General features: G+C 47.4%; 1 protein-coding gene across 1 annotated transcript in view; it reads left to right on the top strand.

The window, feature by feature from the left end:
* The window catches only part of LOC137560811 (uncharacterized), a 146460-nt gene that overhangs the window by 111150 nt on the left and 8679 nt on the right, over positions 1-26631 (top strand). Inside the window, exons 18-24 of the mRNA XM_068271946.1 lie at positions 1347-1494; positions 2183-2240; positions 4585-4599; positions 12630-12797; positions 16270-16359; positions 16973-17193; positions 18206-18342. Coding sequence (XP_068128047.1) covers positions 1347-1494; positions 2183-2240; positions 4585-4599; positions 12630-12797; positions 16270-16359; positions 16973-17193; positions 18206-18342 — 837 coding nt within the window. The remainder of the gene's footprint in view (positions 1-1346; positions 1495-2182; positions 2241-4584; positions 4600-12629; positions 12798-16269; positions 16360-16972; positions 17194-18205; positions 18343-26631) is intronic.

Consider the following 26631-nt stretch of genomic DNA (forward strand, 5'->3'; position numbering starts at 1 on the left):
GGGGCCGGTGAGAAGACTCAGGAGGAGCCAGTGGACAGGCGAGTGTAAGCTCTGCTGCCAACATTCTGCACAGGGCCCAGGGGAGCACATTCTACATGGGAGGGGAGACCAGGAGGGGGGGGATCCATTGGCCGTCCCAAAATATACTTTCTGATCGCCCCCTTTTAAAGATATTTTCATCTTGAGCAATCAACAGCTTTGATTAATTTCAGATAGAAATCTATTGCAAGTATGATCGGATGGCCATGTAAGGGCATAACTGGGGGGGGCAGGGGGGGGGCAGAGCTGTGCGGGCCCACACCCCTCCCCTCCCCTCCCTCCCACATGCAGAGTAGCACAGGGGCCAGAGTAATGTTACCTGCTCCCGCACTGTGTGTCTCCTCCATGCAATACAGCTGCACACTCTCTGCTGCCATTCGCTGGCTCCCGATCATATGACCGATGTGAGTCACATGATCGGTAACCGGTGAATGGCAGCTGAGATTGTGTGGCTGTGATGCGTGGAGGAGACCAGCAGCACCGGAGCAGGTAAGTATTACTCTGGTCCCTGCACTATTCTGCATGCGTGTCGGGGCAAGGGGTGTGCGGAGGGGGGTTAAAGTGGGGAGAAGTTTAAATTCCAGGAGGCCCCATGACAATTTTGCAGGGGGCCCCATGGGCTGTGGTTATGCCAGTGGCTGTGGCATCGATCTGGCAGATTCGTTCATCTTATCTCTCCCAGTTGTGATGAGTGATTCCCATGCAAACTATAAGCAGCAATATGGAGATTCCTGGAGTCAGCTGCCCAGAGTGTGGCCTGAAGTGTCGGGATAAAATATCAGGAATCTCCATCACCCATCAGGAGCACCGACATGTCTTCTGAAAGGGCAGAAGTGACCAGATCATGGCGATGTTAGTGATCAGAGGAGAGTGAGTCATCATTCCATAATCCTCTATAATAAAACCTACCTGTCCCTGCATCATCATCTCGCCCTGTCTGTGTGTCTGTGGTTTTCTGTACTTCGCATGTGCCGTTGGGACAGGAGGACGGGACAGGGAGCCGGGCGGACGGGTGCGCGCGGTGGGCGGCGGGTGGTCAGGTGCGAGCGCGGTGGGCGGCGGGTGGTCAGGTGCGTGCGCGGTGGGCGGCGGGTGGTCGGGTGCGTGCCCGTGCGGTGGGTGCGCACATGCGCACTAACATGGAGGGCGGGGGTGGTGGTATCACTACCTAGAGCTCGTTTTTAAACAGGCTTAGGTAGACTAGTGCTATAAGAAAGGACAATCTGGCCTTTACTGTAAACATGTAGTGACAGTAAACACTTCTCCAATGCATCAGTAATCACAGTGTAATCTTGTTTTATCCGCAGCTGTGCTGATGCTGGCGTAGTCATCACAGAGAACGGGATCAGTTTAGAGTCCAGATTGAGCATCAATACTGTGAATTTCATTGGATATCCGGGCCTCTACATCTTCTGTAATGTGCGACTTTGTATCGGAACCAGCTACTGCAGCCAGGTGAGGTAACCATATAAACGCATCACTGTGATGTCACGGTGCAGCTGTGATGTCATAGCTCTCAGGCAATCATCGCTGAGGTGCCAAGTTATATGTCCCAGCTCTTGTAGAGACTCCTGGAATGAAATTAAAGGTCTCAGAACCAGTCATGAAAGTGAATTTCTACTATAGCCGGGAAACTGACCTTCCCTCAGATCCATACAATTACATCTGAGCAATTACCGCAGACTGGCCCCCTCCCTCGGCTCTTTCACGTTTTTGAACATGAAGTTTATCAGCTGCTGGTCACACTGACGAGGCGCCTTCATACATACGTTGTGAGGGAACCTGTTTGGGAAAGAGGCACTACAAGTTTTCACTTCTGTTTTTACTTTTTCGTATGTTTTTTTTTTTTTTTTATGTTGAAATAGCCTTTCTTGCTATCTTTCATATCTTGTGCCTACATAACTCAATCTGTTCTCCGAGCCAGGCCTTCTCAGGCTAAATATCTGATAGTGAGTTTGGCCTGAAGACCCTCGATCTTTAAATCTTTCTCATTACTGCATGTTGGAATAGGTAATTCCTTGTTAACATTTTATTTTTGTTTATTGAGAATTTAATTTCAGTAAAAAAAAAAAAAAAAAAAAAAGATTTGGTAAAAAAAAAAAAAAGTCAATGACTTACCTTCTTTCATACTTTATTTCCGCAGTGTTCCGGTTCCAACCCATCGCTAGACATGGCTCTGATGCAGACAATACATTTTAAAGGTATCTCTTCCACCCTTATCTACTGTTCAAAGTGTCCTTTCATAGGTTTGTTGTGGAGAGAAGTGTTAGGAGGAGACACTGGCCTCAGTGCATCGGTCCGCCAAGGCTGAAGATCTCTCCTGTCTGTTATTTCCTGTGACCACAAATGAGGCCCCCACAATTTGCACAATTTCCTCCCTATTTCCTGCAAGCTACAAAGAGTAACCTTGTGCTGTAGACATATGGGGTAGATTCTACTAATGTTTAAATCACTGAATAATCTGGGCCCTGGATACATGAAAGAAATGTTACAGCTGCGTAGCAATCCCCCTCCACAGGTTCTAATAATCTAGTCATACCCAGAGTCCCCCTGAAAACGTTTGCCTTCTGTCAGTAGCATAGCTAAGGAGGTATTGGCCCCTGTGCAAGATTTACATGGGGCCCCCCAAGCAATCTATACATAGCAATTGATAGGGTGCACCAAAACCTGCCAATGGCAACTACAGTGTCAGAGGGGCAAGAAGGGGATGGGGAACAACTTGTTAATGATTACTACTATTCAAAGTATCCAAGTATCTAAAGAAGTGATCAGCACAGGACCAATAGAGAGCTAATACTGCAGTTGAGGGGGGGCCCCTCTGGCCCAAGGGCCCCGATGCGGTCGCAACCTCTGCACCCCCTATTGCTACGCCCCTGCCTTCTGTCATGCTGCTCCTGCGTTAATGGACTCCTTACCTCAGCAGATTAGATCAGCTCCATCTCTGGACGTGTTTAAATCCAGACTGAAAACCCACCTGTTCAGTTTGGCATTTGCAGAAATATAATTTCATTGAGTTAATACGTCATCCTACTACCAATTACTGAGAGACCCTAGGCGCTTTGAGTTCTATGGGAGAAAAGCACTATAGAAATGTTGTTGTTATTTTTGTAGATTCATGGAACCAAATTAGACTTAATGTGTGTGTAGGCAGTGCATGTTTTCCAAGTTATCTGGGTTACACACAAATAATACATTTCTAGTGGTTTAGGTCACCCCGAGCTGCTTGGTTACTCTAACACACAAATAATATAACTCATTGTGTAATTTCACAATGTTCAGTAGATATGGTCCGAAATGCTAATTTCCGTTTTTGATTTCCACATTCCGATGCAGATTTTAGCGGTAATTTCCACCGATTTAACATCAATTTTCTCTTGTTCCCACTCTTTTGCTTGCTGGAAAATGTGGTGTTTCCAGCACTTACAGGAGCTTTGCTATTAACCGCTGAAGTCGGTGGCTGTAGACTGTTATGTAAAATGCAGAAAATCTGCATTACCAATATGCGGTATGACGCCGACTTTAGAGGTTAATAGCAAAGCCCCTATAGGAGCTAGAGACACCAAATGTTCAGGGTATGTTTAGCAGAAGATTGGGAACAAGAGGAAAAAAAAAAACTTTCAAAAAGACCTTGTACTTTTTGAGAAAATCAGTGGTAAACTCAGCAGAAATTACAGTGAAAATCCGCATTGGAACCACTATGTGGTATGATGCCGATTTTAGAGATGAATAACAAAGCCCTGATGGGTGCTAGAAACCCCACATTTTCAGGGTATGTTAAGCAGAAGACTGGGAACAAGAGGAAAAAAAATCTTTCAAAAGGACCTTGTACTTTATGAGAAAATTGATGTCAAAGTCGGCAAAAATTTCCGCGATTTCCGCGAAAATCCGCCTACCGCGCTTGCATCACCGATTTCAGAATTTCAATGCAGAAATGCAATTTCCAATTGGAAATGCTGAAATTGCATTTCTGCGGAATGCGAATGAGCATCCCTACTGTTCAGCTCTGTTGTTTGTGTAACAGGCAATGTAGGTGCTCCATATACTGTATAATGAGAGTTATGCAAATCCCATAAGTAACATCATTCTTGTAAAGTATGGACCATGCAGGCTGGTATAGCTCTGGCTGGGGAGCCCCACACAGTCCTAGCTCTGAATTCTGGCTATCCCAGCCTGCATGGGTGACAAGGGGGGTACAGAGGCTTGGTAGGGGAGTCTGTTTTCTTAAAATGTATTAAATGTGTATACAGAACTTGCAACCCGCCATATTAGTAAAGTTTATGCAGCAAAATGTCTTTTTTCTAAGTTTAAAAATACTTTTTTTTTCTCTCATTATTTTATTTTATTATTTTTTTCCCATAAACTATAAGGTCTTTTTTTTACTTTTTCACAAATAATCAAAATTCACATAATTATACATCATTGGAAAATTAGAAAACTAGTTACGTGCAAAATTAATGACAAATTTCCCAGGCATTTTGTATCACAATTTTAATGTACTTTTTATCACCCTGAGGACTAATGACTTCTGTTCTTGTTGTTTTGCAGCGGCCGCATGTTACAGTAAGTATATCCTGCCCCATCATACTAATCCCAGAGATTCCTCCCTTCTGCCACAACTTTCTACTACAGTGCTGATGGCCACACCCCCTCCATCCAAGTTCCGCCCCCCTTCTATTGCATGAATGATTGTTTCAGCTATTGCATGTTTGTGTGGAGCTAAAGCAAATCTAGTGTGATAATTAATTGTCTGTGTATTAGTAATAGAGTCTCAGATTGTTGTTTTAGGCCCCTTTTACACTTGCGCGCTGCGCCGCCCCACCCTGCGCTTTTTCGCCACTAGAGAGGGTTGGAAACGCCCATTTCTGATTCTGCTGAATTTCCGATTTCCGCCAATGACAATTTCTGTGTTTTCGATTTTCCAATTCTGATTACTTTTTGCTGAAAAATTCAGCATTCCCTGATTCGTCCAGTGCTGCCAAGCTCTGTGATTGGGCTAAAATAGCCAAGTTGTGGTAAATTGAATGTTCAACGAAATTTCAACTCAGAAAAATCCAAATGAGCATCCCTTACCCGCCATTTCCCCGCCACAAGCGCCATGCAAGTCTATGGAGACTTGTACAGTCCACACGATGCGACGCTGTACGGCCAAAGTATCAAAGTCACCACAATCCCGAAGCAAAGTCTGCAGCACATTACCGCATAATCCTTGCCTACTGCAGGCAGTGTGCACGATCGGAGTGTGGTGTGACGCGGTGCACATGCCCAGCAGGGAGCACGCCACAGAGTGGAGGGCGGTGCTATGCATATGACTCTGCCCAGCACACAGTACATCACTAGCCAGGGCAGTGCTATGCATATGACTCTGTCCAGCAGTAAGTACTTTACTGAGTGGAGGGTGGGGCTATGCATATGACCCTGCCCAGCAGGAAGTACATCACTGAGTGGAGGGCGGGGCTATGCATATGACCCTGCCCAGCAGGAAGTACATCACTGAGTGGAGGGCGGGGCTATGCATATGACCCTGCTCAGCAGGGAGTAAATCACTAGCCGACCTGTCACAGGGCCCCTAGTAGCCGGACCGCATAATGCCTTCCAATCGGTTTCAGCAGACAGACCCTGCAATCTGTGGTCGCAATCGGTGCTCAGAAATCGCGGGAATTTTGGCAGCAGCCCGACAAGAAGGGAGCCTGTGAGTTACAGTAATTACAAATTACACACTACTTCAGGGTATAACTGCCACCACCTCTGTTACCATGGGACAGAGGAGCCCACTGACCGACTGACTCTAGACCTGCAAATAAAACGGTTAAACACACGCTATTTTATCTAGCTATCAACAATAGTAGCGACTCTTCAGAAGTCAGGGTTCAGTTTGTGCGGCTGAATAATAGGGTAGCTGGACAAATAAAGGACGTTAGCGTCGTTTATTAAATATGCAATATGAATAATTAATATATACAGAAAATCGTTAAAATCAACAATTATAGAGACATTAATAGCCCGTATGAGAATAAAAGGGAGAAAGTACTTAGATTCGTGGAAATATGTCCTTTCTGTGAAAACTTGTAAAGTTCCTTTGTTTCAGTTCAGAAGCAAAGTTCAGGCAAGATGGCCGCTAACCACATGGTCCTCTGGCTAGCAGCAGCATGCTCTTGTGAAGATGGGATTTGGAGGACTGAGGTCCACCTGCTGGCAATGTGCTTTTGATGAAGCTGGTTTGGGGGCGTGGCAACGCCTGCCCCCTCTGAATTACCCACCAATGACAGTTCATTCCCCCTGAGAGAGATGTTAGGTTTAAACTTATAAAATGTTGTAACTCATAAACAATACATGACATCTTTATGGGGATAGCAGATTCATAATTGTCAGAAAATACCGATTAATATGACATCAGACGTGATTAGGGCAGTGGGTCCAGTTCCTGAGAAGGGTCATACACCAATAACCGGACGGGTTATTGCAATGAATTTTATATCAGCACATTGGGCAGATTTTAACGAATAAGACTATATGAATTTCATAGCTGTGCTATACACGGTCTCCATGTAACAGACAGAAATCATGCATTCAAATCTGCCCCCATCGGTGCTGCACTGGCTAGCTCTTCCAGGGCCACCTGGGGAGATAGCTTCCTGGCTTCCTTTCAAGCAGCCATATGGCTGAAGCAATTGACACCTCTGCTAAGGCCACATTCAGTCACATGCTTATTACAAATCACAGGCATCCTGTACCTTAGGTTACTGAACTATTTCTCTGCTGAGGGAGGGAGAGATCCCAGGTTTGACTGCCTGGTATCCACAGACAGGCAATCCAGATTTGGCAACGCAACGACAATCGAGGCAGGAAACCGACTGCTATTGCATTTTCTGGTCTCACGGCTCGTCCGTCACAGGCAGGGCTATGCATATGACCCTGTCCAGCAGGGAGTACGTCACTAGCCAAGGGTGGGGCTATGCATATGACCCTGTCCAGCAGGGAGTACATCATTAGCCGAGGGCGGGGCTATGCATATGACGCTGTCACCCAACCGTGGCGCAGTGTCATATGAAGGCTGATTTCTGCGATGCATTGTGGAACCAACAAGTGTAGAACCGACCTGAAGAGCTGAAATTCTAATGTGAATGTAAACAGCAGCCGGGACAGTGCGATGCCAAATCTGATGCTTAACCCCTTCCTGACCGCCTAACGCCAATTGGCATCGGGAAGGAGCTCTGTAAACAACCTGCCTGTCATGATCGGGGCTGGCAGGCTGTAAAAGAAAAAAAAATATGCTGTAAACACTTGTACAGCGCTGCGATCTCCTGCAGTACAATTTTTTTTTTTGCAAATTGGACTTGTAGTTTTTGAGAAAATTGATTTAAAAAAAATCAAAGAAAAAAGGGCTTTTAAAATTGTATAAGCAGGTACAGAGGGCAGAGGTGACATAGAGGGGGACACTGGAGGCACAGGGGGGCACAGATGAAGTACAGGGAGCAAAGATGGCACAGTGTTCTGACTTAAGAACAGATTCAATGTCAATAATCCAAGTCCGACTGGCACACCATATCAATTCTCCAAGCGAGTTTATTGTTTGCACAGCATGACAATTGTTTCGGGGCCACGGAGGGTCCCCTTCATCAGATAAAGTGCAGACATATCGGTGGCCCCGCACAATTGTCATGCTTTGCAAACAATAAACTCGCTTGGAGAATTGGTATGGTGTGCCAGTCGGACTTGGATTATTGACATTGGATTGATGCTGCTTTCGCATCAAGACTGAGCACCCAAACCACACACGGTAAGGTGTGCCAATCTTAAACCTAAAATCGTATAAGAACAGATTCAGGTTAAGAACAATTGATGATTGGTGGTGGCTCTGCCCCCTTTTCTGAATTTGAACCCCAGTGACCCAATGAACAAATGTACCAGGTTTGAGGCTTGTGCCATTAACAGTGCAAGAATGGCAGCAATTTCCATATTCCTCCTGAAAAACAACCGGTGAATTTTGATTAGTTTTTTAGGCTCAACCGACTTTTCTGAATATGAATCCCAGTCACCCAGTAACCAACTGTGCAAAGTTTGAGAACCCTGCCATTAACAGTGAAGAAGGGCTGCAGTTTACATTTTCCCAGGATAATCTGTTTTTGACTCCACCCACTTTTTGTAATCTTGGCACGCAATGACCAAGTTTTGAGCTTTTGGGTTCCTGAAAATGGTGTAAATTGAAGCATTTTATCCAGCAAAGAAATATGATTGGCTGTTTGTGGCTCCTCCCCTTTAGTGAATTTGAACCCCAGTCACTTAATGATTGAAATGCCTGAAACTCTGTGCCGATCAATTAGCTCCTGTATTCAGACATATTCAAAGCATCTCTCGAACTCTCAATTGTTCCGGACTGTTTTAAAAGCTCAACTATTGTACCAATTCCAAAAAATTCAAAACCTACATGTTTAAATGATTACAGGCCTGTTGCCCTGACATCATTGGTCATGAAAGCATTCGAAAAACTGATAATGACTTATCTGAAATCCATCACAGATCCCCTGCTGGACTCTTTGCAATTTGCCTACAGGCCTAACAGATCCGCAGACGATGCCGTGAACATGTGTATGCATTATGTACTACAGCATTTAGATATCCCAGGAACCTACACCAGGGTTTTATTTATAGATTTCAGCTCTGCATTTAATACCATAATTCCATCACTGCTGCACAGCAAGCTCTCCCAGCTACACATACCTGAATCCCTCTGCAAATGGATAACCGATTTCCTAACCGACAGAAGACAGCGTGTTAGACTTAGTAAACTCACATCAAGCTCTCTGACAGTCAGTACTGGTGCACCCCAGGGCTGTGTGCTTTCCCCACTGCTCTACTCACTTTACACCAATGACTGCATCTCCACAGATCCATCTGTTAAGGTTCTGAAGTTTGCAGACGACACAACAGTAGATGGTCTCATACAAAACGGGGATGAGTCTGCATACAGGCATGTGGTGGGACAGCTTTCCTCCTGGTGCAGCAGCAACAACTTGGAACTAAATGCTCTCAAAACTATGGAGATGATAATAGACTTTAGGAGATCTCCCCCCAGCACCTTCCCTTAAAACCACCCTGGCGTTCTATTAAGATCGCCAGGGTGGCTGCGGGAGGGTTTTTTTTAAATTTAAAAAAAACTATTTCATGCAGCCAACTGAAAGTTGGCTGCATGAAAGCCCACTAGAGGGCGCTCCGGAGGCGTTCTTCCGATCGCCTCCGGCGCCCAGAATAAACAAGGAAGGCCGCAATGAGCGGCCTTCCTTGTTTTGTTTAGATCGTCGCCATAGCGACGAGCGGAGTGACGTCATGGACGTCAGCCGACGTCCTGACGTCAGCCGCCTCCGATCCAGCCCTTAGCGCTGGCCGGAACTTTTTGTTCCGGCTACGCTGGGCTCAGGCGGCTGGGGGGACCCTCTTTCGCCGCTGCTCGCGGCGAATCGCCGCAGAGCGGCGGCGATCGGGCAGCACACGCGGCTGGCAAAGTGCCGGCTGCGTGTGCTGCTCTTTATTTGAACAAAATCGGCCCAGCAGGGCCTGAGCGGCAGCCATCGGCGGTGATGGACGAGCTGAGCTCGTCCATACCGCTAAGATGGTTAACCATAAATGGATCCACAATAACCCAAGTAGAGTCATTCAAGTTTCTTGGGTCCACGATCTCACACAACCTAAAATGGGATAACAATACGGCCACTATTGTCAAGAAAGCGCAACAGAGGATGTACCATCTACGGCAGCTGAAAAAGTTTGGCCTACCTCAAAATCTAATGGTGCAGTTCTACATTGCAATCATCGAATCCACCATAACATCATCTATGACTGTATGGTTCAGCTCCTGCTCAGCATTAGAAAAGGGGAGGCTGCAGCGCATCATCCGAACAGCGGAAAGGATAATTGGCTGTAGCTTACCTTCCCTGCAAGATCTTTACGCTAGCAGGTGCAGAAAGAGAGCAACCAAAATTGCCTCTGACCCCTCCCACCCTGCTCACTCCATCTTCCCAAGATTCCCTCTGACCCCTCCCACCCAGCTCACTCCATCTTCCAGCGCATGCCTTCAGGAGTAAGATTCCGGTCAGTTGCTACCAAAACCTCCAGACACAGGAACAGCTTTTTTCCTCAAGCGGTAGCCATACTTAATGCTGAACCACGTTAGAGCTGCTAGGACTTGAAAGTAATCAGCACAGAATTTTAAATGAATAACTCTCACATTTCTTACTGCCACTATACTTGCATAAATGTCCTTGACTTGTAATATACACACTGTCTGTCCTTGTATTGTTTTTGTTTGTGTTTGTTAAGCAACTGCCAAGACAAATTCCTTGTAGGTGCAAACTTACTTGGCGAAAATAAATTGATTCTGATTCTGACTGTAGCAGGTTTGAGGCCTCTGCCATTAACAGTGTAAGAATGGCAGTAGTTTCAATATTCCCCTTGAAAATCAATAGGTGAATTTTGATTGGCTTTTGTAGGCTCCACCCACTTTCCTAAGTATTAATCCCAGTCATCCAGGGAACAACTGTGTCGCGTTTGCTAACCCTGCCAATAACAGAATGGGTGAAATCAATCTAACAAATCTGATTGGCTGTGTATGGCTCCACTACCTTTAGTGAATTTGGACCCCGGTCAACCAATGACTGTTTTAGGTTTGAGGCCTCTGCCATTAACAGTGTAAGAATTGTAGCAATGTAAATATTCCCCTTGAAAATCAATTGATGAATTTTGATTGGCTGTTGTAGGCTCCACCCACATTTCTGAATATCAATCCCAGTCACCCAGTGACCAAGTGTGGCAAGTTTGAGAACCCTACCATTAACAGTGTAAGAATGGCTGCAGTTTATATTTTCCCATGTAAAAAAGTAGTTTGTGGCACCACCAACTGGCATCAAAAATGTGTGAATGGAAGCAGTTTATCCACCAAGGAAATCTGATTGGCTGCTTGTGGCCCCGCCCCTTTAGTGAATTTGGACCCCCAGTCACCCAATGACCGACTATAGCAAGTTTGAAGCCTCTGCCATTAAAAGTGTAAGAATGGCAGCAGTTTAAATATTCCCCTTAAAAATCAATAGGTGAAATTTAATTGGCTGTTGTAGGCTCCACCCACTTTCCTGAATCTTAATCTTATTCACCCAGTGACCAAGTGTGCCAAGTTTGAGAATCCTGTGATTAACAGTCTAAGAATGGCTGCAGTTTACATTTTCCCATTTAAAATGAATGGCTGAAATTTGATTGGCTGTTTTATGCTCCTCCCACTTTTCCTGGATTTTTAACCTCAGTCACCAAGTGACCAACGGTACCAAGTGTGGGGACTCTGGCTTAATTACTGTGAGAATGGCAGCCTTTTACATTTTTTTCCATTGGCATGAATGGGTGAAATCTGATTGGCTGTTTGTAGCTCCGCTCAGGTGTGCAGGGGGGACGCGAGACCCCCAGAACATATCATCCCAGGTAGTAAGGGATCTGTATGCCAAGTTTTGTTCAAATCGGTCAAGGTGTTTTCGAGTGATCGCGGAACATGCATACATACATACATACATACATACATACATAGATACATACACACACATACATACATCCGATTTTACACAGTATATATATAGATGCAGTTGCCATATTTGCTTTTGCGCACAAATAATATTGTCTGTTTAGAGATTACAAGTTCCCAAAGTGCAGTTTATCTCCTCTGAAAGCTGCCATTGCATTGTACTGCATAGCTGCTGTATTTATATATTATAATTTATTCTGTTATTACTTTTCAGCTCTATCTGGTTCTACAATGTGCGCAGTTCATAGTCAGCAGGCTGCTGGCTATATACTAATTGCAGCAGACAAAGTAATGTAAACAAAAAGATAATGTTATCACCTCTTTGGATGTGGCCATTTTTTTTTGTTGTGCTTGTAGGTTTAAGGCTGTAAATAAACTGCAGCCATTCTTACACTGTTAATGGCAGGCTTCCCAAACTTGACACAGTTGGCCACAAGGTGACTGGGATTAATATTCAGAAATGTGGGTGGAGCCTATAACAGCCAATCAAAATTCACCTATTGATTTTGAAGGGGAATATTTACATTGCTACCATTCTTACACTGTTTATGGCACAAGCCTCAAACCTGGTACAGTCAGTCAGTCACTGGGTAACTGGAGTCCGCATTCACTAAAGGGGGTGGAGCCACAAACAGCCAATCAGATTTGTTAGATTGATTTCAGCCATTCTGTTTTTGGCAGGGTTCTTAAGCTTGACACAGTTGGTCACTGGATGACTGTGACTAATAGTCAGGAAAGAAAATTTGTAGAAAACTTTAATGAAATGATAGATTGTGTCCCGTGTGGAGGCGGGTTTGACCTTGTCATGAAAGGAAATTAGTTTTGTCTTTTTTGTCAGTTTAATCATTTTATGAACAGCTGGGTGCCTTTTTTATAATTTTAAGGTGTTATTTCTGTGATGATGAGTGGGGCCGAGGTGCGAGAATGGAGCAATGATATATTCTTCTTTATGAATAGCGCCCCGTGTTCAGACATGTAGCGTCACACTATATGGAGAGCGCTGTGAGTGACAAGCCTTGTTTTCTGTCTGTAGGCGGGAACATGACGATGTGCGGCAGCTGCGGCGGTTCCTGCGATATGGGCTCATGCTTCTGCGCAGATGGGCTGGAGTCCTGCGTACCGACCGCCGAGTGCCTATCCCAGACTAACGGCTGCTGCCCCTCCGGCTATTACTATGACGCCAACCATACCTGCTGCTCAGGTGAGCCCTCCGGACCCCATCCCTGATCTCTGCTGAAAAATGTATTATAATATGATGCTCCTCCCCTTCTATTGTCCCCGAACCCCCAGCTCTGATCCCTCTGGAGAGACTTGTATTATAATATTATGCCCCTCCTCTTCTCTCCTCCGGACCCCCAGCTCTGTTCCCCCTGGTGAGAATTGTATTATAATATTATGCCCCTCCCCTTCTCTTGTCCCCGAACCCCAGCCCTGATCCCTCTGGTGAGAATTGTATTATAATATTATGCTCCTCCCCTTCTCTTCTACCTGGACCCCAGCCCTGATCCCTCTGGTAAGAATTGTATTATAATATTATGCTCCTCCCCTTCTCTTCTACCTGGACCCCAGCTCTGATCCCCCTGGTGAGAATTGTATTATAATATTATGCTCCTCCCCTTCTCTCCTCCCTGGACCCCCAGCTCTGATCCCTCTAGTGAGAATTGTATTATAATATTATGCTCCTCCCCTTCTCTTGTCCCCGAACCCCAGCCCTGATCCCTCTGGAGAGACTTGTATTATAATATTATGCTCCTCCCCTTCTCTCCTCCCCGGACCCCAGCTCTGATCCCTCTGGTAAGAATTGTATTATAATATTATGCTCCTCCCCTTCTCTTCTACCTGGACCCTGAGCTCTGATCCCTCTGGAGAGACTTGTATTATAATATTATGCTCCTCCCCTTCTCTCCTCCCTGGACCCCCAGCTCTGATCCCTCTAGTGAGAATTGTATTATAATATTATGCTCCTCCCCTTCTCTCCTCCCTGGATCCCCAGCTCTGATCCCTCTGCTGAGAATTGTATTATAATATTATGCTCCTCCCCTTCTCTCCTCCCTGGACCCCCAGCTCTGATCCCTCTGGAGAGACCTGTATTATAATATTATGCTCCTCCCCTTCTCTCCTCTTTGGACCCCCAGCTCTAATCCCTCTGGAGAGACTTGTATTATAATATTATGCTCCTCCCCTTCTCTCCTCCCTGGACCCCCAGCTCTGATCCCTCTGGTGAGAATTGTATTATAATATTATGCTCCCCCTCTTCTCTCCTCCCTGGACCCCCAGCTCTGATCCCTCTGCTGAGAATTGTATTATAATATTATGCTCCTCCCCTTCTCTCGTCCATGGACCCCCAGCTCTGATCCCTCTGGAGATACTTGTACTTTAATATTATGCTCCTCCCCTTCTCTCCTCCCTGGACCCCCAGCTCTGATCCCTCTGGAGAGACTTTTATTATAATATGATGCTCCTCCCCTTCTCTCCTCCCTGGATCCCCAGCTCTGATCCCTCTGCTGAGAATTGTATTATAATATCATGCTCCTCCCCTTCTCTCCTCCCTGGACCCCCAGCTCTGATCCCTCTGGTGAGAATTGTATTATAATATTATGCTCCTCTCCTTCTCTCCTCCCCGGACCCCCAGCTCTGATCCCTCTGGAGAGACTTGTATTACACAATATTATGCTCCTCCTCTTCTCTCCTCCCTGGACCCCCAGCTCTGATCCCTCTGGAGAGACTTGTATAATAATATTATGCTCCTCCCCTTCTCTCCTCCCCGGACCCCCAGCTCTGATCCCTCTGGAGAGACTTGTACTATAATATTATGCTCCTCCCCTTCTCTCCTCCCTGGACCCCCAGCTCTGATCTCTGCTGAGAATTGTATTATAATATTATGTTCCCTCCCCTTCTCTCTTCCTCGGACCCCCAGCTCCAATCCCTCTGGTGAGAATTGTATTATACTATTATGCTCCTCCCCTTCTCTCCTCCCTGGACCCCCAGCTCTGATCTCTGCTGAGAATTGTATTATAATATTATGCTCCTCCCCTTCTCTCCTCCCCGGACCCCCAGCTCTGATCCCTCTGGTGAGAATTGTATTATAATATGATGCTCCTCCCCTTCTCTCCTCCCCGGACCCCCAGCTCTGATCCCTCTGGAGAGACTTGTATTATAATATGATGCTCCTCCCCTTCTCTCCTCCCTGGACCCCCAGCTCTGATCCCTCTGCTGAGAATTGTATTATAATATTATGTTCCTCCCCTTCTCTCTTCCTCGGACCCCCAGCTCTGATCCCTCTGGAGAGACTTGTACTATAATATTATGCTCCTCCCCTTCTCTCCTCCCTGGACCCCCAGCTCTGATCCCTCTGGAGAGACTTGTACTATAATATTATGCTCCTCCCCTTCTCTCCTCCCTGGACCCCCAGCTCTGATCTCTGCTGAGAATTGTATTATAATATTATGCTCCTCCCCTTCTCTCCTTCCCGGACCCCCAGCTCTAATCCCTCTGGAGAGACTTGTATTATAATATTATGCTCCTCCCCTTCTCTCCTCCCCGGACCCCCAGCTCTGATCCCTCTGGTGAGAATTGTATTATAATATGATGCTCCTCCCCTTCTCTCCTCCCCGGACCCCCAGCTCTGATCCCTCTGGAGAGACTTGTATTATAATATGATGCTCCTCCCCTTCTCTCCTCCCTGGATCCCCAGCTCTGATCCCTCTGCTGAGAATTGTATTATAATATTATGTTCCTCCCCTTCTCTCTTCCTCGGACCCCCAGCTCTGATCCCTCTGGAGAGACTTGTACTATAATATTATGCTCCTCCCCTTCTCTCCTCCCTGGACCCCCAGCTCTGATCCCTCTGGAGAGACTTGTACTATAATATTATGCTCCTCCCCTTCTCTCCTCCCTGGACCCCCAGCTCTGATCTCTGCTGAGAATTGTATTATAATATTATGCTCCTCCCCTTCTCTCTTCCTCAGACCCCAGCTCCAATCCCTCTGGTGAGAATTGTATTATAATATTATGCTCCTCCCCTTATCTCCTCCCCGGACCCCCAGCTCTGATCCCTCTGGAGAGACTTGTATTATAATATTATGCCCCTCCTCTTCTCTCCTCCCTGGACCCCCAGCTCTGATCCCTCTGGTGAGATCTGTATTATAATATTATGCCCCTCCTCTTCTCTCCTCCCTGGACCCCCAGCTCTGATCCCTCTGGAGAGACTTGTATTATAATATTATGCTCCTCCCCTTCTCTCCTCCCTGGACCCCCAGCTCTGATCCCTCTGGTGAGATCTGTATTATAACTTTATGCTCCTCCCCTTCTCTCCTCCCCGGACCCCCAGCTCTGATCCCTCTGGAGAGACTTGTATTATAATATTATGCTCCTCCCCTTCTCTCCTCCCCGGACCCCCAGCTCTGATCCCTCTGGAGAGACTTGTATTATAATATTATGCTCCTCCCCTTCTCTCCTCCCCGGACCCCCAGCTCTGATCCCTCTGGAGAGACTTGTATTATAATATTATGCCCCTCCCCTTCTCTCCTCCCTGGATCCCCAGCTCTGATCCCTCTGGTGAGACTTGTATTATAATATTATGCTCCTCCCCTTCTCTCCTCCCCGGACCCCCAGCTCTGATCCCTCTGGAGAGACTTGTATTATAATATTATGCCCCTCCCCTTCTCTTGTAGACGCTGTATTCTGTAATCCTGCCTGCGCTGCTGATGAGATCTGTACTTATGGGACATGTCAGTGTGAGAAGTCTTTCTATCGGGGATTTAGTAAGTACCACCATTTTATGCTGTATAGTTTCTCTCACTCAAGTAGCCAGACCAGTTACCAATAACCCAGCACCTTTGCAATGCGAGTGTCATGGCGTCACCCTGAGTTATACTGTCTTTTAAACACATTTCCATGCAAATAAATATGCAGTCTGTTGACTGTTACATTTTGAGGAGAACTGACCAGAGATTTAGGATGCTACAACTTGTCACACACAATGTCCCTTTGGCTCCCATTTTAATCCTGGGCCCTTGAAAAGATGAGCATAGCTCCCCTTGCTTGTGTGGTTTAGTGTCACACACAGTGTGGCTGATCAGTGTGAGCACAACTTAGTTGAAGTGTCACATTGTAACTCTTACTGTGAAATGTTCCGCAGAGGCGGTGCTTTTCATTATGTGTGTCTTTGTACCCACCCCCTAGCTCCTCCTACCAGGAGCCCATCCAACCATCACAAAGAAACCCTCCCATGCAGGGAAGCTGTGCTGGGTGTTGAAATCAGGGGAGAGTTATACAATAGATGATGGTATAGTAAAAATGTATACTTGTGTAGTACATTATACATCGGCCGACCCCGGAGATCTGTGTCTTATGTGTGTGTCTTGTGTCCAGCAGTGGCAGACATGAAGCCGTCAGTGCAGTGTGATGTGGACATTGCCACTCTCTCCGTCAGTAAGTGTCTACTCACCTACCTGGGCTATGACTCCTCCTCCCTGCACTTCAATGACCCGCTGTCACTCGTGTGCAACAACAGCTACGAGACTACAGAGAATGACCGCAAGATGGAGAACCTGGAGGGGCGACTGATCCCCGGCTGGTGTAACAATGTTCTCACCGTAAGTTACGCCTGCTCTCTATATCATGATAGCTACTCATAAGTGAGCAGAGGGCCACCTTATTACAATCCAGCAATGTTACCTATTTATTTTTATAAAGTCGTTTTGTGGCAGTATACCCCGATGGGGCTGGACTCTGTTTCTTCATGTGATGATTACCTATTTGTTTATCCAGAAGGTGCAACGTAACATCTCAGAGTTGGACAAGACTCCTTCATCAAGGTTCTTGCTCAGAGGTGGTCATTAGGACAGTGCATTTATACTTTTTACTTGTGATGAAGGGACCTGAGTGATTCTGAAACACCACATTGTTTAATCTGGATTAATACCAATTTTTGGGGAATATAAAACACACTTTTCCCCCAAAATATATTCCAATTACAGGGAGTTCCTGACTTACGATTGCCCTCCGATACGAACCGCCAACCCACCACGATGTCAGAGACACGTGTATTGTCCCTGTCTCTTCTTCTGCTCCCTCTGTGTCCTCCTCCACTCCTCCCCTGAATAAATTCAAGAAACAGCAGCGCATCTCACCTAATCCATTGGAGCCAGTGGCGATCAGCAAACCTCTCCTCTACCTCACTGCTCCCCTAGTGCTGTCTCCTGCTGATCGCATCATCAGCAGAGGCCGGCACTAGGGGAACAGTGAGAGATAGGAGAGTTGTCTGGTTGCCATGGGATCTAATTGGCACCATTGACTTCAATGTAATTCGCTTAACTGCTTTGGTAAACCACCAGAAGTTCGAGGAAATCCTCGCCAGAGGTGTTCCCGCTCACCGCTCATCTCTTGATCCAGAGCTCATTTTTCCTAAACTTGTCTAATCTTTATTCTTATCCTGTAGTGAAGATTGATGAGAGGAATCTGTTGTGTATTTCAGTTAGTTATGTTTCGGCAATCCTTGCCCTGGTCCGTCATATCCACATGTCCTCCCTCCTCAGGAAATCAGATCATCAGTGCTTGTTGTCAGGGGTATTATTATGAGGTAACATGGTCTCCTTGTCTCCACAGTATGATAACGGCACATTCTTTACGACTAACAGCCTGAATATTGATGGGCTTACTGGCAATGGCAGTCTTATCACGGTGGAACCATACAGTATGAGTTTCTCCTGCCCGTACAACCCCTTCCTCGGCTTTGTCACAGCGTAAGTCATGGTTTTATGATGTCTTTGTCTGTTTCATCGAATGTTTGGGTTTTCTATTGAAATTGCTTTCTTTGCTTTGCCACTCGTATCCCTCCATGTGGCCAGACCTACATCCAATGGCCAGACCTACATCCGGCTAATATTACTGGACATACATATGAGGCCTATTCGTAAAAATGAGGAAATATACATTTATCTTCAGTTCTTTCCTGCATCATTCTCTGTTTTTTACCATTATATTTATTTTATTTTTGATGTATTTATTGATACAATCAAACAGAGATAAGCAAATGGTTTCACATTTGACAGGGAATTTACAACCACATCAAATGATTTGCAATGATACACACTTGGATTTTACCGTACCCAGTGTTTCAAAAGAGAAGGCAAGTACATAACTTCATAGTGTCAGCAAATTCATAATGCTTAGCTCTGAAGCTCATTGAGGGAACTTAGGTTCTGGCCTCCATGTGTGGCTCTCAAGCCAAAATTATGGCCTGCTATTAGATAAGACAGCCATCTTCTCTCTATTTAGCCCAGAATTCAAATCTGGTCTCGGCAATGACTGTTATATATCATACTATACCAAAACTCAACATAATTTAGAACAACCAAAAACAAAATCCTAAACCCTAATATAGCCCTCTCCCCCTGGTACAATCTCCCGCATTCTATCTTATGACTTATGCTGCGTACACACTGGCGACTATGGTCGTTTGAAACAGCTAATTAACGATCGTTCCGCCGACAATCGGGGAATAAACTTTACCCAACGATCATTAACACGAACGACAAAAGAACGACATCGAGAAGATGGAAATATCCAACCTGACGGATCGTATCTACCGACAATCGTTACAAAACTATAGTGTGTACAGACATCGGCCGAGAACGATCGTTACAAGAGCCAATGTGCCTGCGTTGAATTCTGCCCAGCTTCAGTACTTCCTTTGTAGTGTGGCCGTAAAGATTACCTTGCTCATTTCAATTAAACTTTGTGCTCAAGTTAACAATCATATATTTGTATCTATTGTAACTAGTGATGCTCGGATACCCCTTTTTATTATTCGAGTTTGGTCGAATTCGAATAGTAAATTATTCGAATTCAGTCGAATATTCGAGTCGAATATTTTTTACTATTCGATTCGACCTCGGACTTCGAGCTCACTATTCGAGTCGGTATTCGAGCTCATTATTCGAGCTGACTATTCGAATTGGCCTTAAATAGCTTCCAACACTTGTTTTGAGTGTGAATGATGCAAGAAACATCTTTTTTTCCAAGTAACAACAGCAAGTGATTATGTGGGGATGTTCCTTTAAAAAAAAAAAGGTGGAAAGAGAAGTTGTGTCCAGAATTTTGTTCAGTACTGTATATACTTCTTCTTCTTCTTCTTCTTCTTCTTCTTCTTCTTTTTTATCTTCTATATCTTCTTCTTCTTCTTCTATATCTTCTTCTTCTATATCTTCTTCTTCTACATCTTCTTCTATATCTTCTTCTTCTTCTTCTATATTGTCTTTTTCTTCTTCTTCTTCATCTTCTTCTTCTTCATCTTCTTCATCTTCTTCATCATCATCTTCTTCTTCATCTTCTCCTTCATCTTCTTCTTCATCTTCTTCATCTTCTTCTTCTTCTTCATCTTCATCTTCTTTTTCTTCTTCTTAATCTTCTTCATCTTCTTCATCTTCTTCATCTTCTTCTTCTTCATCTTCTTCATCTTCTTCATCTTCTTCACCTTCTTCATCTTCTTCATCTTCTTCTTCATCTTCTTCTTCATCTTCTTCATCTTCTTCTTCTACATCTTCTTCATCTTCTTCATCTTCTTCACCTTCTTCATCTTCTTCTTCATCTTCTTCATCTTCTTCATCTTCTTCTTCATCTTCTTCTTCTACATCTTCTTCATCTTCTTCATCTTCTTCTTCTTCACTTATTTCTCTTTTATATTTTTTTTTAAAAGAAATGCAGCTATTTTTGAGCGTAATAAATAGCTGGTGGCGCACGCATGTTGGAAGCGCCATTGTATGTGCTACCTGGCAGTGGAAACACACAGACAGCAGGAGGTAAATTCAGCAGCAGCAGCAGGAGGAGGCGGATGATTGTGTGGCAGCAGGCAGTCAATGAGGCAGGCAGCGAGACATAATAGGCTGTGTGGTACCTAGCGGTGGTACCAGGCCGTAAATACACAGCATGAGGTTCCAGACAGCGGTCGTGAAGCCCACATCATGTCCAATACACAACTGGGACAACACAGTTTTCAACCCGGACACCTCTAAAAATAATATCACACAGTATTAATAAAAAGTATATATAATTTTTTTGTTTTTTTAAAGAAATGCAGCTATTTTTGAGCGTAACAAATAGCTGGTGGCGCACGCATGTTGGAAGCGCCATTGTATGTGCTCCCTGGCAGTGGAAACACACAGACAGCAGGAGGTAAATTCAGCAGCAGGAGGAGGAGGATGAGTGTGTGGCAGCAGGCAGTCAATGAGGCAGGCAGCGTGACATAATAGCCCTGGTACCTAGCGGTGATACCAGGGCGTAAATAAACACAACAGGAAGTTCCAGACAGCGGATGTGCAGCCCACATTGTGTCCAATACACAACTGGGACAACACAGTTTTCAACCCGGGCACCTCAGAAAAATTAAACCTTTTTTTTTATGTTTTTTTGGTTTTGTTTGTAAAACAAATTACACAGATATATAGCTATTGTTTGACGTAATAGCTGGTGGCATAGTGGCAGCAGAAGGTAAATCTGTGTACCCTGGCGTTGGGAAACACAGACAGACAGCAGCAGCAGCAGGAGGAATGGAGGAGTAATTATGTGAGCAGCTATTGTTTGACGTAATAGCTGGTGGCAGAGTGGCAGCAGAAGGTAATTCTGTGTACCCTAGCAGTGGGAAACACAGACAGACAGCAGCAGCAGCAGGAGGAATGGAGGAGTATTGTGAGTGTGGCAGCAGGCAGGCAGCGTGACATAATTGCCCTGGTACCTAGCGGTGATACCAGGGCGTAAATAAACACAACAGGAGGTCCCAGACAGCGGTCGTGCAGCCCACATTGTGTCCAATACACAACTGGGACAACACAGTTTTCAACCCGGGCACCTCAGAAATTTTTTTTTTTTTTTTTTATGGTTTTTTGGTTTTGTTTGTAAAACAAATTACACAGATATATAGCTATTGTTTGACGTAATAGCTGGTGGCATAGTGGCAGCAGAAGGTAAATCTGTGTACCTTGGCGTTGGGAAACACAGACAGACAGCAGCAGCAGCAGGAGGAATGGAGGAGTAATTATGTGAGCAGCTATTGTTTGACGTAATAGCTGGTGGCAGAGTGGCAGCAGAAGGTAATTCTGTGTACCCTGGCAGTGGGAAACACAGACAGACAGCAGCAGCAGCAGGAGGAATGGAGGAGTATTGTGAGTGTGGCAGCAGGCAGGCAGCGTGACATAATAGCCCTGGTACCTAGCGGTGATACCAGGGCGTAAATAAACACAACAGGAGGTCCCAGACAGCGGTCGTGCAGCCCACATTGTGTCCAATACACAACTGGGACAACACAGTTTTCAACCCGGGCACCTCAGAAAAATTAAACCTTTTTTTTTATGGTTTTTTGGTTTTGTTTGTAAAACAAATTACACAGATATATAGCTATTGTTTGACGTAATAGCTGGTGGCAGAGTGGCAGCAGAAGGTAAATCTGTGTACCCTGACAGTGGGAAACACAGACAGACAGCAGAAGGGCAGTACACAGCAGCCCACTGTAGGTGTAAAATGTGTGGCTGCAGGCGACGTAATAGTCAAAGTGAACCAGGCTGGCTTAGTGAGCAGGAGCCAGGAGGTGGTAAAGGGTGGTAAGGCACATTAACGATGGTTCTTCAGTTCATGTCCCCCTCTCGCCGACAACAGGGGCCAGGAACTCGCCTTCCACCCACGCCTGGTTCATCTTGAGAAATGTCAGTCTGTCCACAGACTTGTGAGACAGACGTGAGCGTTTCTCGGTGACCACTCCACCAGCTGCACTGAAGCAGCGCTCGGACAGCACGCTGGAAGGGGGACAGGACAGCACTTCCAGGGCGTACTGCGCCAGCTCGCTCCAGATCTCCAGGCGCTTGACCCAATACTCCATGGGATCAACAGGGGCATCGCTGTCAAGCCCGCTGTAGGACCCCATGTAGTCAGCCACCATACGGGTCAGGCGCTGGCTGTGACCGGAGGAGGATGCTGCTGCATGCACCTCCTCTCTAGTCACTGCTGCCAGAGCCTCTACAGTCCTGTAGAGCTCGTTGCTGAGAGACAGCAGGTCTGTGGGGCGCTTGCTGCTGGATGCAGGCACCTGCTGCTGCCTCTGTGCTGGCTGGACAGTGGGGGTGGAAGGCTGAGGGAAGGCTTCCTCCAAGCGCTCAACAAGGGCCTGCTGCAAGCTCCTTATTTGTTGCGCTGGGTCTCCTCCTGCAGGCGGCAGGAACTGGCTCAACTTCCCCTTGAGGCGTGGGTCCAACATCATGCTGATCCAGATCTCCTCCCTCTGCTTCATCTGGATCACTCTGGGGTCCCTGCGCAGGCACGCCAGCATGTGCGCTGCCATTGGGAAGAGGCGGGCCACGTGTGCTGGCACATCGATGGCAGTGCTGCTGTCCTCATCCTCCTCCTCTGCCGCCTCATCCTCTCTCCACCCCCGCACCAACTCAGCTGCGCTGTGCTGATCCCCCTCATCAGCAGCAAGGTCAGGGACCTCCACCAAGTCTTCCTCCTCCTCCCCCTCAGAGGTGGACTGTGCAGCTGCTTGCCGCTCCTGGTGGTCCAAGGCTGCCGCTCCCTGTTCCAACAAAGCATCGAGGGCCCTGTTCAGCAGACAAACCAGGGGCACCCACTCGCAGACCATAGCATGGTCCCTGCTCACCATGTTAGTGGCCTGCAGAAAGGGAGCCAGCACTAAGCACACCTGCTGCATGTGCCTCCAGTCATCATCGGGGGCGATGGACGGGATGTTGCTGGTCTTGTCCCTTCTCTGAGCGGCGGAAACAGTGGCCAGGGCAAGGTACTGGTTGACAGCGTGCTTCTGTTCAACCAGACGCTCCAACATCGCCAGGGTGGAGTTCCAGCGAGTCGGAACGTCAAGGATCAGCCGATGGCGTGGCAGCTCCAGCTCCTTTTGCACGTCTTCCAGGCTCGCACAGGCTGCAGCCGAGCGCCGGAAGTGACGCACAACGTTCCTTGCCGTTTCCAGCAGTTCGCCCATCCCCTGGTAGGTGCGCAAGAACTTCTGCACCACCAGGTTCAGCACGTGGGCAAGACAGGGGATGTGGGTCAGGTTTCCCCTGTCTATTGCGGCAACCAGATTGGCCCCATTGTCGGCCACCACCTCTCCGACTCTGAGGCCTCTGGGGGTCAGCCAAATCCTCTCCTGCTCCTGGAGTTTGGCCAACACATGGGTTGCCGTCAGCTTGGTCTTCCCAAGGCTGACCAAGTGCAGCAGCGCTTGGCAGTGGCAGGCCTTCACGCTGCTGCTGAGGCGGGGGGTTTGACCAGGTGTGCCGGAGGATGGCAGAGGATCGGAGGAACCTGCTGCAGTTCCCCTGACCCTGCGGGGTGGCACCACCCACTGTGTTGCTGCTGCTGCTGTGCCCGCTGCTGCTCTCCCATCCTCACCCCCTTCCACCAAGCTGACCCAGTGGACAGTGAAGGACAGGTAGCGGCCTGTCCCGAAGCGGCTGCTCCAGGAGTCCATGGTGACGTGGACCCTTTCACCAACCGCGTGCTCCAGCCCTTGCTCCTCATTGGCCATCACAAAGCTGTGCAGTGCAGGAATGGCCTTGCGGGCGAAGAAGTGTCTGCTGGGGAGCTGCCAGTCTGGGGCTGCACAAGCAAGCAGCGCACGCATGTCGCTCCCCTCCTGCACGAGCGTGTACGGCAGGAGTTGGGAGCACATGGCCCGTGCCAGCAAGCCGTTCAGCTGCCGCACGCGACGGCTGCTGGGAGGCAGAGCCCTAACCACCCCCTGGAAGGACTCGCTCAAAAGGCTCTGGCGTGGCCTTTTGCTGGCACAGGAATCAGCGGACACAGCAGAGGAGGCCACTGAGGACTGGCTGCCAGAACAGGCCTCAGTGTCGGCGGCAGGAGTTGCAGAGGGGGGAGGAGCAGTGCGTTTCCGCACTCCTGCTGGTGCTGCTGGAGGAGCAGGAGGGCGGGTGGCTGCTGTTGCTGCTGCTGCTGATGATGAAGGCTGTGCAGTGATGGGTGTGGTGCCACTGCCAGCACCAGATGCCTTCAGCCTCTGGAACTCCTCATGCTGGTGGAAATGTTTCGCAGCAAGGTGGTTGATGAGCGAGCTGGTGCTGAACTTTAAGGGGTCTGCACCTCTGCTCAACTTCCGCTGACAGTGGTTGCAAGTGGCGTACTTGCTGTACACTGTGGGCATGGTGAAAAATCGCCAGATTGGTGACAAAAACAACCCCCTACGGCATGGAACCGCTGCTGCCTGTCTCCCTGTGGTGGTTGGGGGGGGCTTGGGTGCGGCTGGTGGTGGTACTGGCAGATGCTGCTGCTGCTGCTGCTGAGCCTGAGACACCAGCAGGCTGTGGGACCTGCCTACTGCTGCCAATGCTTGCAATGATGCGCCTCCTTGCAAGGCCCACAAGCGCATCCTCCTCCTCAGAGCTGCTGATGACGACATCCCCTGGAGCTGGTGGCACCCAGTCTCTGTCTGTCACCGTGTCATCATCATCCTCCCCCTCCTGAAACATGTCCTGCTGGGATGATGACCCCCAAACTCCTCTCCTGATGCATGGATGGGCTGCTTGACTGTCGCCACAGTCTTGCTGTCCAATCCCTCCTCCCCCAAAGTGCCCATCAGCATCTCCTCCTCAAAATTGCCAACAACAGCAGACAATACCCTGATGGTGCCTGGGGTAAAAATACTGCTGAGTGACAGGTCGCCAACTTGTGACGGTGTACTGGCCTCCTCCCCAGGCCCTGCTGGGCGGCTGCTGCGAACAGGGGTGGTGGTGGTGGTGAGGGTGGAGGCCTCAGATGCAGAGCTGATGGCGGGCTGCTCATCCTCCGTCATCAGTTGCACCACAGTGTCTGCATCCTTTTCCTCAATGGGACGTTTCCGACCCGGCTGGAGGAAAATCGGAGCAGGTGCTACACTCTGCTGCTGCTGTGTCTCTGCAGCGTGAGTTGCAGATGCTCCTGCTGGGCGGCGCCCAAGGCGTCCACGGCCAGTGGCTATAGGAGGAATGTTAGCCACTGACGCTGCTGCTGCGGAACTGTGCATGGTGGCGCGGCCGCGCCCGCGGCTTACCACAATGCTGCTCCCTCTCCTCCTGATTCCCTTGCTGCCCTTCCCCTTGCCCAAACCGCACTGGCTGCCACTTCCAGACATCTTCGATGTTTTGGGCGTAAACACAAATTTTTTTAAAAGGGCGGGTGAAAAGTGGGGTACTTTAATGGAGTGGGTTGGTGGGCGAGGTGACTGAGTGAGTGTCTAGTACAGTAAGTAAGTAGTAACAGTCAGGAAGTACAACTAGCAGTTACAATAATCAGTAGTAATCACAAGGAAATAGAGTGTGTGTACACTACAGACAGTGAGTGCACGTGCAAACACGCGCAGGAGCTAGCCTATGAACAGAGACTGAGTGAGTGTCCCTAGTACAGTAAGTAAGTAGTAACAGTCAGGAAGTACAACTAGCAGTTACAATAATCAGTAGTAATCACAAGGAAATAGAGTGTGTGTACACTACAGACAGTGAGTGCACGCACGCGCAAACACGCGCAGGAGCTAGCCTATGAACAGTGACTGAGTGAGTGTCCCTAGTACAGTAAGTAAGTAGTAACAGTCAGGAAGTACAACTAGCAGTTACAATAATCAGTAGTAATCACAAGGAAATAGAGTGTGTGTACACTACAGACAGTGAGTGCACGCACGCGCAAACACGCGCAGGAGCTAGCCTATGAACAGTGACTGAGTGAGTGTCCCTAGTACAGTAAGTAAGTAGTAACAGTCAGGAAGTACAACTAGCAGTTACAATAATAAGTAGTAATCAGAAGGAAATAGAGTGTGTGTACACAGACAGTGAGTGCACGCACACGCAGGAGCTAGCCTATGAACAGTGACAGTGAGTGGCCTAGTACAGTTACAGTATATAACTACAATACAAATTACAATCAATCAGTAGTAAAGGACAGCAGAAATACTGGTATAGATGAGAAATAAACAGAGGACAGGAGAGAACAGCTGCCCACACAGGCAGGCCCTGAGGCCTAAAGCTGTAAGCCTGCAGCAGCTG

The sequence above is a fragment of the Hyperolius riggenbachi genome, chromosome 3, assembly GCF_040937935.1.
Source record: "Hyperolius riggenbachi isolate aHypRig1 chromosome 3, aHypRig1.pri, whole genome shotgun sequence".
Lineage (NCBI taxonomy): Eukaryota > Metazoa > Chordata > Amphibia > Anura > Hyperoliidae > Hyperolius > Hyperolius riggenbachi.